Source organism: Carassius gibelio, chromosome A3 (assembly GCF_023724105.1).
Source record: "Carassius gibelio isolate Cgi1373 ecotype wild population from Czech Republic chromosome A3, carGib1.2-hapl.c, whole genome shotgun sequence".
Taxonomy (NCBI): Eukaryota; Metazoa; Chordata; class Actinopteri; order Cypriniformes; family Cyprinidae; genus Carassius; species Carassius gibelio.
Window position 1 is genome coordinate 8,654,576 of NC_068373.1, and position 12,434 is coordinate 8,667,009.

A 12,434-nucleotide genomic window follows, 5' to 3' on the forward strand; every position below is an offset into this window, starting at 1 on the left:
TATTTAGGCATCTTTTTGCATGCAAATTCATGCAAATGACCAATGACAATTCGCCTTTAACTGTACAGCCCTGAAAAAAATCCTGCGCACCAGCTTGCCAATTTAAATTGGCCTGAAACCAGATTTTAAGCTAGTTTGAGTGAGCAAAGCTGATGCTTTCAGCGAGGGCTTTAAAAACACTTGCAGTTCTGTAGAATTAATATCCACAGAGGATATGAATCAGGCTTGATTTAAGAGGTAACAAAAATAGCATCCACTTTTAACTGCCTAATGCATCCCACCATCAGACCGGCTAATTCACTGTCTGCATACTCCGTTACATCACAGTGAATTCTAGTAAAACTGATTTCCATTTTAAATCTCAGACAAGGGTTTGCTTTGGAAATGAATTGCACTATTAATTAATGCCAGAATTAATTAATTAGTGCCAGATTAAAACAGCAGACATCCATAATTAGCATGTATTGGTGCTTGACTAATACCATTATCACCCACGGGATCTTGTCAAGGACAGGCCTATTCTAGCACACACTCAAGCTGAACTGACCCTGGTTTAGATGTTTTTTTTTACGGATGTTTTCGAGAAACAGAACATGAGTAATGCTATTCAGGGCCAAAGAAGACATTGCATTTAATAAAACTGAAGCGATTAATCACATTAATGCAAAACCAAACAAAACTCCCTTACTCAAAGCCAGACTACTGGGGTGTAAATATTTGCTCTGACAACAATTCAAATGATGTTTCCGATTCTTTAGGAAAAGATGCAATGCATCATGAAATTTGGTCACAACTTGGATGGGTTATCCTGACGTGATTCATAATTATTTTTCTATAATGTGCAGAGAAGAGTTTCTGTGTGCATGTGATCTGAAAAACAGAATTACTGCGTATTAAAGTAACATTAATAAAGGTTGTTGTACTGTTTTAAAAAGATGAACTCATATGTTGAAGCCAAAAAATTGTTGAATCTTTGCTCTGCAAATGGACAACTGTTTATTATCAGTGATCCATTATTAGGGTCAGTAATGGTTTGAGGAGAGAGAGAGCAGATTGAATGATGGGACAGTACTCTATTATGAACAATGTGTGAAGAACACTTTACCAATAGTTCACATGTTTACAGCAGGGTTGTAACAATTCACTCAACTTACGATTCGATTGAAGACAAATTATAAATGAAATGTGCCCTTTTATTATTGCTTGGACAAAAAGCTGCACGTTTCTTTGTGAAATCGAAATATAACACTATAATAAAATACTAATATAGCACTTGCACATTATTGCTCCTTCATTAGTTTTCATTGCTTCTATTGCCCTCATTTGTAAGTCGCTTTGGATAAAAGCATCTGCCAAATAGCAAAATTTTAATATAATGTAAATTTAAATGACAAAACTAAATTGAAATTTTATTTAAAACAAGCCCCAAATCAAATAAATAAGTTACACAAATATCAAATATAAGTTACACAAAAATCTCTTCAAATAAACAAATTAAGACTTTGTCTGTGCTTTCCATTTAAAATGAGAGGTTAACCACTGCATTTTAACCATGATCCAGACAAAGATGCTTCATACATGCAACATGAGCCGTTTTTAATCTAAATTAGGTTGTATAATTTTAAGATTTGAAGCAAAAACAGAATGATTTGACGTCAGTTTGTAAAACTATACATAAATAGTATCTGTGTGAAACAGAAACAGCAGACGAGTTGAACGAGATGCTGATTCACTCTCTGCCAGTAGGTGGAGCTTAAAGCGTTTCCTTGGTTACCGCATTAAACAAAACAGCGCTGCACTTATGAACAGCAATGATGCAGTGTTTCCTTGGTTACCGCTGTAAACAAAACAGCGCTGCACTTATGAACAACAATGATGCAGTGCTTCCTTGGTTACTCCTGTAAACAAAACAGAGCTGCACTTATGAACAGCAATGATGCAGTGTTCCCTTGGTTACCGCTGTAAACAAAACAGCACAGCACTTATGAACAACAATGATGCAGTGCTTCCTTGGTTACTCCTGTAAACAAAACAGTGCTGCACTTATGAACAGCAATGATGCAGTGTTTCCTTGGTTACCACTGTAAACAAAACAGCGCTGCACTTATGAACAGCAATGATGCAGTGTTTCCTTGGTTACCGCTGTAAACAAAACAGCGCTGCACTTATGAACAGCAATGATGCAGTGTTTCCTTGGTTACCGCTGTAAACAAAACAGCACAGCACTTATGAACAGCAATGATGCAGTATTTCCTTGGTTACCGCTGTAAACAAAACAGCACAGCACTTATGAACAGCAATGATGCAGTGTTTCCTTGGTTACCGCTGTAAACAAAACAGCACAGCACTTATGAACAGCAATGATGCAGTGTTTCCTTGGTTACCGCTGTAAACAAAACAGCGCTTCACTTATGAACAGCAATGATGCAGTATTTCCTTGGTTACCGCTGTAAACAAAACAGCGCTGCACTTATGAACAGCAATGATGCAGTGTTTCCTTGGTTACCGCTGTAAACAAAACAGCGCTGCACTTATGAACAGCAATGATGCAGTGTTTCCTTGGTTACCGCTGTAAACAAAACAGCACAGCACTTATGAACAGCAATGATGCAGTGTTTCCTTGGTTACCGCTGTAAACAAAACAGCACAGCACTTATGAACAGCAATGATGCAGTGTTTCCTTGGTTACCGCTGTAAACAAAACAGCACAGCACTTATGAACAGCAATGATGCAGTGTTTCCTTGGTTACCACTGTAAACAAAGTAGCGCTGCACTTATGAACTTTAATATGCATTATACAGAGACAAGATGACAAGAAAAAAAATACCATTTAAACTTTCCTAAAGACAGTACGTTTCCCTCAGACACACTTTCATATAAACTCCTACCCCTAACTGAATCACGATTTCTTTAGCATCTCAACCGATTTGAATCGTGACATATTTGAATTAAATTTCAACGGCTCGCGGTTAATCGTTACATCCCTACAACGGCTAAGGTTTAGAGCCGATACACGGACATATTCGCTTGTTAAGTCTGACGTCACGTAGCAGCGCTTCCGTGTCCAAACGCTCTATCAGTAACCATGAGAAAACAACAAAAGTTGCTAATATAAACTCACAATGTGATAGAATACTAGCGAAAAAGTTATAATCTTAACCTTTAACTCCATACCCAAGTCCCAGATAGCCAGACAATGAAAATATAAATATAAAAAAAAAATATTATGAGCAGGGAGACTGTAGTGTAAACCGTAAGTTTGAAAGCCTTTAGCGTAAATGATTAATATGAATAAACAGTGCTCATAAACGGCTGCTGAGGTCGTATGCTCAAGTGAAGTGAGTTGAGGCTTGGACCCGGAAACAGCGCTTCTTACGTCATCACTTAACAACAGAATAACATGTAGAAGTCATATGTATGAAGGTCTAAAAAACAACAGTCAGATGCTGGAAGTGTTAGACTGAAGGAGGAGAGGGAAGAAAGCAGGTGATTCTCACTCTGGTCAGCATAGCTCTTGATCTTCAGCTCCAGCTGACGGGAGTGTGATGAAAGACTTTCCAGATGGTTCTGCAAGTCCTTCTTCTCTTGCTCTTGGGAATCTTCAAGTTCAATAAACTTCTGCTCACAGAAAACACAAAGAAAAAGAAAAAAAAACATTTAGTCTTAAAGCGCTAACAGGCCTCACAGGATGTAGTTATGTCACATCATGACGTCGTCAACTGTAGGGGATCGATTTTTTTTTTTTTTGTCATCTACATTTTCAAGATGAGTCATCAATATTTCTGGTCTTTTTTGTATGTGTGTATATCTGCTAAAAAGAACTTTAGTTAGCTAGCATATTGATTATACACTCAACCAAGACTAAAAGCAACAAAACTTCAAGTAGAAAATGCACTTTTATGATTTCTACCAGGTAGTAGAATGGACCAAAAATAAGATCAGGAATAGGATAAATGTCTTCATCTTCAGTTTTATGGATTTTTCTAGGTCTTTATGCCTCTTTAAAAGCTGAAGAACAAAATTAAAACATTAAAATCTATCAGGACACAAACAAGGCATAAAAGTTTTCTAAGAATTTATTTCAATAAACTAGCTGAAGAACTTGCTTGTGCTACATTTATTTGATCAAAAATACAGTATTTTCAGCATCAAAAGAAGAACAGCATTTCTCTTATGAACATTATAAATGGACTTTACTTTCACTTTCGATTAATTTATTACATCTTTGCTGAATAAAAATAATCATTTCTTTCAAAAACTCTCAGGGTATGAAAACAGCAAAACGTGCATTATAGATTGACAAAGCTGTAAGTGTCACAAGCAAAATACAGTGTGAATCCAGCAAGAGTTTTTATAGCTGGTCGCAGCAAAGCACTCCATGACCTGGAACTAATATAGTGACGCATTTTTCCCTAATGGGAATCTCTGTCCTGCACATCCCTACAGAAGGCATGCTTCATGTCTGGAGTACAGGGGTCCCCTGGAGAGCCGGGTGCAGTGTGAGTATACGATAAAGGGGAGCGGTTTCTGTGTCACTTTAGGTTTCTGTCACACTGGCCTGCAAAAACTGATTCAGTGGACCCCCTCGAGCACAGAGATCAACAAACATAAGGTTCAAGTCACATTCAATTCCCATTCATTTCCAGTGCAACACAGAGCTCTCACAAACACACAGTTTGAGTTATAAAGTTAAAGTAGTTTAAGACGAGACATACACTACGACAATATGATAATATACAATTTCTGTTGACATAGTCTTATTTAATATTCTGTGAAATGTTTTTTACAATACGCAAAAAAACATTTTACGGGTCAAAATTATTGATATTTCTTTTACGCCAAAAATCATTAGGATATTAAGTAAAGATCATGTTCCATGAAGATATTTTGTAAATTTCCAACTGTAAATATAACAAAACTTAATTTTTTGATTAGTAATATGCACTGCTAAGAATTCATTCAGACAAATTTAAAAGGGGATTTTCTTAATATTTATATTTTTCTTGCAACCTAAGATTCAAGATTTTCAATAGTTTCATCTCGGCCAAATATTGTCTGATCATAACAAACCATACATGAATGGAAAGATTATTTATCAGCTTTCAGACAATGTATAAATCTCAATTTCGAAAAATGTGGTCCAGGGTCATTATATCTGACACTCTGCTCTCTAGATACCAAAATTATTATCAATGGCAAATTCATTAAATTACATTAGTTTAAATATTAAAGGATGACTCTATATATAAGTTCAAACTTGCAGCTATGATTAAAACTTGTTATCATTAATTAAGATAAAACTATTTAAAATAACTTTTAGTAATTGTACCATAAAAATGTACATTTTAGATTATAAAAATATATTTAAAAATGGTAAGAAAATTAGAACTGATCGAATGTGTGCAAGCTGAATTACTAAAAGCAAAATTTAAATTAAAATATAGTTAATTTAACATAAATAGAAGAATACTGTATAAATAATAGTAACGCTGATTTGAGACAACGTATTTGTTTTATGTGTTACTTTACGATTTTTACAGAATGAAAATTGAATGCATTATGCCTGAAACCCGATAAAGATCCTACATGGTCTTAAATTCCTCTGGTACATCAGTGAGCTGAAACGTGAGTGAATGATCAATGTTCACCACTATTGAATATTGACACAGCCTTATGTCACTCTGCTGTTGGAAGGGAAATCTGTCGGTCATAATAGGATGTATCCAGATCCCATATCAGTACACACAGGGATTAACGCAGCTCATGGCTCAGTGTGTTTTGGTTGTAGAATGTGCCAGACATATTGCTCATAATCCCAGTTAACTGTCACAGTGGCAGGAACACATAAAACCATTGAGCAGCCTTAATCTGTCTAAAGTCGGGTTTACATATGTTGAGAACTGTACAATGCAGTGTAATCTCATTTCCAAAACAGATCAGAGTCACGTCAAAGAACTCACTCACTCACATCAACTATGAAAGGTTCGTAACTTAAAACTAATGATGCATGCACTACAATTGTAGGGCATAGTAGATGCTTCGCTCAGGCGGCAGAGACATGCTGAGGGAAAATACTGGAAGGAGGTCTTGAGACGCATTGTGTAAAGATGAGAGTGTTGTCTTTGATATACTTTAGTCACTGTATGTGTTTTGTGCCGAATCCCCTCACTGTCGAAGTCGGATGTTTAACAACAAGGATGTGAAGATCAGCTGTACTCTTAAACCACTGTCAAATACTGGATGGAGCTAGAGCTGACTCCACCAAAGCTTTGAGAGAAAACTACAGTGCAGTAAGAAAGGCCTTGGGAAGGTTCAACAGATGCAGAGGAGAAGAATGACACAAAGCGCGTGGCTGTTGTGCTCTGATAAATTGGAGACATCAATAATGGCGAATCTATGGGATACAGTGCAGAAGCATGATATAAACTTAGATAATAATATTTGCAGATGATGGGAGACAGGGATTTAGGGTGGAAACATGATCACATCGATGCACACAGGGACTTGAATGGACTGTTTGGGGTTTTGTTTGATAACCATACAGACTGTGATGGTGTGCACGTGCTGCTGCGCTCTCATCCACATCTCCAGATGACCTGGACAAAGACTTTTGGAAATTAACTTCTTTTGTTTAAGAATTTCGTGCGGGAAGAGAATATATAAATAATGGGCTACAGACTACTTTCCCAGGTGTATGTGTTGCACTCGGACTGTCCTTAACCCTGCTCGTTACCAACTGCAAGGGCGAGAGATCCTTCTCTCAACTTAAAAGAGTGAAGAATGAACTCAGGACAGCCATGAGAGAGAAACGGTCTGCACTCTCCCTGCTGCCTACCGAATCAGAACTAGTCAAGGGAATGGACTTAATGATTTCACATGCACAAAGTCTAGAGAGAAAAAAATCTGCTAAAGGCAAGCCTTATTTACAAATATATCTGGACAAATATGTGACGCTGTTGATGATTTAAAAATTGTAGAATGGTTTTCCCTTTTAGCTGGTTGCTTAGAGATGCTTGTAAAGTTCAGTGTGTGTGTTTTACTGCTGTGTGGTGCTGAATTCAGCTGTTGATATGGCAGTCTTTCTTGTGCTTACTTATTTGGTATATTTTTGCATTTATTTTTAGACATAATGGTTCCCTCTCGAGGCGGTAACTCAACATTACGTCAGCTAAGACGTATATGGGAACTCTTCCCTTCTCCACTTTCACTGAAATCTTATTGGCTAACGCCAGCTGGGGACAGCTGGCCAATTGACGCGAAGCATGCAAATACTGGCGGGTAAGCGTGCAGTATAAAATGCATGGGCGCGAAAATTACCCCAGAATCTCTTTCTTCACGCTAGAAGTCTTATCTAAGTCATCGTGGAAGTTGCAATAGAGGACTACTCACCCTGTTTTTCCTCTCCGCATCCGATGGCTGCTAATGCTAGATTCGGACCTTCCCCAGTTCTGTGTGACCTGCTTGGGATTCTCACACGGACAACACTTGCGCCCACTGTACCGAGCTGACAGTGCGCGCCCTCAGAGCCAGAGTGGCTCGGAGGACGGCGGGAATGAGGCCCACTGCCGCCAGCGAGCCGCTGGTGGGCCCTCCCCCGCCCGAAGACGAGTTTGACGTCGGCGTGGTGGACTATAGCTTCCGCGAACTTCGTCCTCTTCGGAGCTGGCGAGGAAAACGACTCCATGTCGCTTCGACGTCGAAAAAGGTTTGGGCCTCTCAGTGGGACCGCCCCGACCAAGAGGGCCCTGAGACCTCCAGGAGAAGCTCGTCAGGGTCTTCGGAAAGGTCGTCACGGAGCTGAGTCTCGCTTGCAACGCACATGACGAGCCTGTGATAGGTAACTAGACTCGTGGCTCCTCCAGTCGAGCTGCTACCAGATGGCATTTAGGCATGCAACAGCTCGTGGTGAAATCGTGGGCTGCACCCCAATCGGCGCGCACCCACTCTGCTACGAAGGCCATATCACGCACGTGGACGGGACGGAGACCCTCCCCCCCCGTCTAGGAGACTGTTACCACACACCTGTGCTCGTCTCCCTCTGCTTTTGGTCCGGACCACAGTCTAGAAAGAGCGAGTGCAGCTTCTGCTCTTTGCCAGGGCAATACTCAAGGTGTTTCAGGCAAACGGTGGCACAGTAGCGCTGACGTCATCAGGATCTGCACGCGGCAACTGATCTCGCGCTGATTGCTACTAAGCGCTCTGCTCAGCTGTTTTACGGAGCTTATGGTCATCTTTACAGGCACCTATGGCTTCCCTAGCTGTCCTGAAAGACGCGGACCGTAGGCCGCTCCTAAACGTTCCAGTTGCTCCCTCCGGCCTCTTTGGTGACGTCATGGAGCTATTCTCAGAGACGCAGAAAGCGCGCCAAAGTATGAGCCATGTGATACCCCGTCGCTCACCTCAGTCTTCTTCTGCGAGATTCTTATGCACCGGGCCAGGCTCTGAAACCAGCTAAAATAACCCGCAGTGGCACCCCGCTCTGAACCGGACGCTCGTTTCTGCCGAAACCAGCAGTGGTAAGAGCCTGGAAGGTAACGTCAGGGTCAGTTGAGGACCCCGCGCCGCGAGAGAGCCAGCGCGCCATACGAGCCGTCTCCCTGACGGTGAAAGAGTGAGTGAGCGGGAGGCCCCGCCCCCAAGCGCCATGTTCATATGCATCATGTCCCCCATTTCCTTCGGGCGACGATTGCTATGTCTGTTTGAATGCTGTTTGTGTGAGTTCCACAATAAAAGCAGGTATACAATCAGCGAAAGAGCTTTACTGCCTCTTACACTCATCACTGTGTCACTCGCCCTGTCTCAGATCAGTGCAGAGCCACAACCCATGATTATACTGGCCGCGCGAGAGTGCCAACACCACATAAACACGGTGTCACCCTCAATGTTCAGATGCATCATGTCCCCCATATTTCTTCGGGCGACGATTGCTATGTCTGTTTGAATGCTGTTTGTGTGAGTTCCACAATAAAAGCATGTTACAATCAACTAAAGAGCTTTACTTCCTCTTACACTCATCTCTGTGTCACTCGCCCTGTCTCAGAACAGTGCAGAGCCACAACCCATGATTACTGGCCTCGCGAGAGTGCCAACACCACATAAACACGGTGTCACCCTCAATGTTCAAATGCATCATGTCCCCCATGTTTCTTCGGGCGACGATTGCTATGTCTTTTTGAATGCTGTTTGTGTGAGTTCCACAATAAAAACAGGTATACAATCAGCGAAAGAACTTTACTGCCTCTTACACTCATCACTGTGTCACTCGCCCTGTCTCAGATCAGTGCAGAGCCACAACCCATGATTATACTGGCCGCGCGAGAGTGCCAACACCACATGAACACGGTGTCACCCTCAATGTTCAGATGCATCATGTCCCCCATGTTTCTTCGGGCGACGATTGCTATGTCTGTTTGAATGCTGTTTGTGTGAGTTCCACAATAAAAGCATGTTACAATCAACTAAGAGCTTTACTTCCTCTTACACTCATCTCTGTGTCACTCGCCCTGTCTCAGAACAGTGCAGAGCCACAACCTATTATTATAATGGCCTCGCGAAGGAGCGAGAGTGCCAACACCACAAAGACACATGCATCATGTCCCCCACATAACTATGGGTGACGATTGCTATATGTGTTTAAATGATGTTTTTGTGAGTAAAAATTGTACTAAAGAAGCATATATACAAATTCTTGCACCCAACGTTGTGTCACTCGCCCTGTCTCAAACAGCGCAGAGCCACAGTCCATGATTATAATGGCCTCATGATGGCGCAAGAGTGTCACACCATTTCGCGACGCGCCCGCCCTCCCGCCAGTGCTTCCAGCCTCGCGGGGGCGGGGCCCTAATTAAAATAAGCCATCAGTGGCTGTAGACGTAACGCGTCCGCCGTGTCATCTCATGGACGGTAAGAGGGCTATCCCGGGCGTTTCACCGTGGATACTGGGAATAATTCACGACGGATATTCTCTCCAATTCAAACGCAGACCTCCCCGCTTCAATGGCGTGGTCCCGTCACTGACTTTGCCCCAAAACCGTCCTGTTCTGCGACAGGAAGTTCTCAGTCTGCTCGAGAGAGAGCGATAGAGCGAAATTTCCCCTCAGATCGAGCGGAATGCGCATGTTGAATTATCTGGACGATTGGCTGATTTTAGCCCACTCAAGAGATGTGCTATCAGTCACGTGGAAACAATGCTTCGCCGTTTGGATACGCTGGGACTGCGTGTGAATATGCAGAAGAGCGTGTTTTTACGAGTCGGACCGTAACATGTCTGGGAATATGTTTGGACTCGATGGCGATCCGAGCCCATCTCTCTCTAGAGCATTTCATCGACTCTGTGCTGTTTCTGACTGGGCAGGTCGTTTGCACTGAGGGAATTTCAGAGGCTTCTGGGACTGATGGCGGCGACTTCTTCAGTGTGCCATCTGGGTCTGCTACATTGCGGCCGCTACAGTTTTGGCTGTAACTCGAGTTCCGCCGAGGGCGTGGTCTTCGGTCCACAAGCACTTACGGTCATTCACAGTTGCGTCAGCACTCTGAGACCGTGGAACAGCCCGGATATGTTCAGCCCAGGAGTTCTTTTCTCTGCGAACGCGATCTAGGCCGGGGAGCAGTGCGTCTGGGCCTGTGGTCGGAGTCACAGAGAAGGTGACACAAAACCGTTTGGAATAATGGAAGCGGTGTCCTAATATCCCTGCAAGCCTTTCGGTCGAAATTGGAGCGGAAACATGTACTGATTCAAACCGACAACACGTCTGTGGTCTCGTACATAAATCGCCAGGGCGGCGTGCGCTCCAGAGCTCTATTCAAACAGGCAGCGAGTTTCCTGTTGTGGGCGGACCGACACTTAATCTCCATAGGAGCGTCGCACATCCCCGGTACTTTGAACCGTGGAGTGAGCATGCTTTTGAGGAACGGGATTCCTTAAGGAGATGTTGGCTTCACCCAAGATCAGATCTAATGATTTGGGAGGGAGGAAGTGGATTGTTTGCCACGAGCGAGATCACGTTTGCTATCTCACTCCCCCCTGCTGGGAGATGCTCTGACATCGCGCTGGCCGGAAGCCAGGCTTACACATTCCCTCCTGTGAAGATTCCGCCTGTGTTGTGCAAAATCAGGGAGGAGAAAGCATCAGTTATACTCGTGGCCCCGAACTGGCCGAATCAGCCCTGGTTCGCGGACCTGAGAGAGTTACTGATGGCTCCCCCATGGCGAATCCCCCTCAAGCAGGACCTGCTGTCTCAGGCGAATGGCACAATATAGCACCCCAGCCCCGAGCTGTGGAACCTTCATGTGTGGCCGCTGCGGGGACCCTAACGAGCGGGACACTCTGCACTGACGAGTGCTAAATACACTTACTGAGACGCGAGCATCATCAAACATTCGCTGCTATGCGCAGAAGTGGTGAGTTTTCACAAAATGGTGCGAGAACATTATATTGACCCGGGGACCTGTTCCGTGTCGGATGTTTTGCGCTTTCTACAGCACAGTTGGATAGCGGGAGTTTGAAACCATCCACGCTGAAGGTGTATGTGACCGCTATTGCCGCTTTCGTTCCCCGGTTACGGGTAAACGATCGGTAAGCACGCTCTGGTATTCATTTTTCTCAGGGGAGCAAGTAGATTGTGTACTTCATGGCCGCCCTCCGTGCCGCCGTGGGCTCTATCTCTTATTACCGTTCGAGCCATTAGCTTCGTGCTACCAAGTGCCTTGGAGAATTTCGTGAGTGTTTGGTGAACGATATTGCATTGGTTTCGGGCCTGGCGACTGTAATGTCACTCTCCGGCCGAGACCGGGTTTCGTTTCGAAGTCACTCAATACACCGTTTTGTTTCCCTGCCCGCCTTATCTGTTGAGCCGTCAGCCTCGCGCGACGCTGATACTCAGAGCGCCGGGACCCTGTTAGGGTTTTACGGATGTATATGAATTGCTCGGCCGCCTTTCGTCAGTCGGACCAGCTGTTCGTGTGCTTGGTGGATGTAATAGGGACGTGCTGTTTCTAAACAGAGACTTTCTCACTGGATCGTGGACGCTATCAAATGCCAGGGGAAGGATTACCCCCTCAACATCAGAGCTCATTCTGCGAGGACATTATAAATGCTTCCTGATGGGCCTGGTCTAGAGGTATGTCTGTCCAGTATTTATGTTTTGCTGCTGGCTGGTCTTCCCAGAACACAATCGCCAGGTTTTACAAGCTGGATGTACCCTCTGTAGCGTCACATGTTTTTTCGGTGAGTTAAGTTTTATTCATTAAAGCTGTTATAACCAGCTATACAGTAGTTACCATGGCTGCTAACTCTGTGTTATGGTTAAATGGTTTATGCAGCAGTCACCGCAAACGCCGTCGACTCTGTTTAACTCTCATGCTTGAGTGCTTATTGCTTTGTGTCTGCCCTGGTTAGTGCAGATTTCGATATATTGCTTGAAGTTATGCATAT

The 12,434-nt window shown here is 43.4% G+C and overlaps 1 protein-coding gene across 7 annotated transcripts in view; it reads right to left on the bottom strand.

The window, feature by feature from the left end:
- LOC127941238 (C-Jun-amino-terminal kinase-interacting protein 4) overlaps window positions 1-12,434 on the bottom strand; it is a 39,107-nt gene that overhangs the window by 24,945 nt on the left and 1,728 nt on the right. For all 7 annotated transcript variants that reach the window (XM_052536199.1, XM_052536193.1, XM_052536191.1 and 4 more), the window contains exon 2: window positions 3,499-3,619. In XM_052536199.1, coding sequence (XP_052392159.1) covers window positions 3,499-3,619 — 121 coding nt within the window. The remainder of the gene's footprint in view (window positions 1-3,498; window positions 3,620-12,434) is intronic.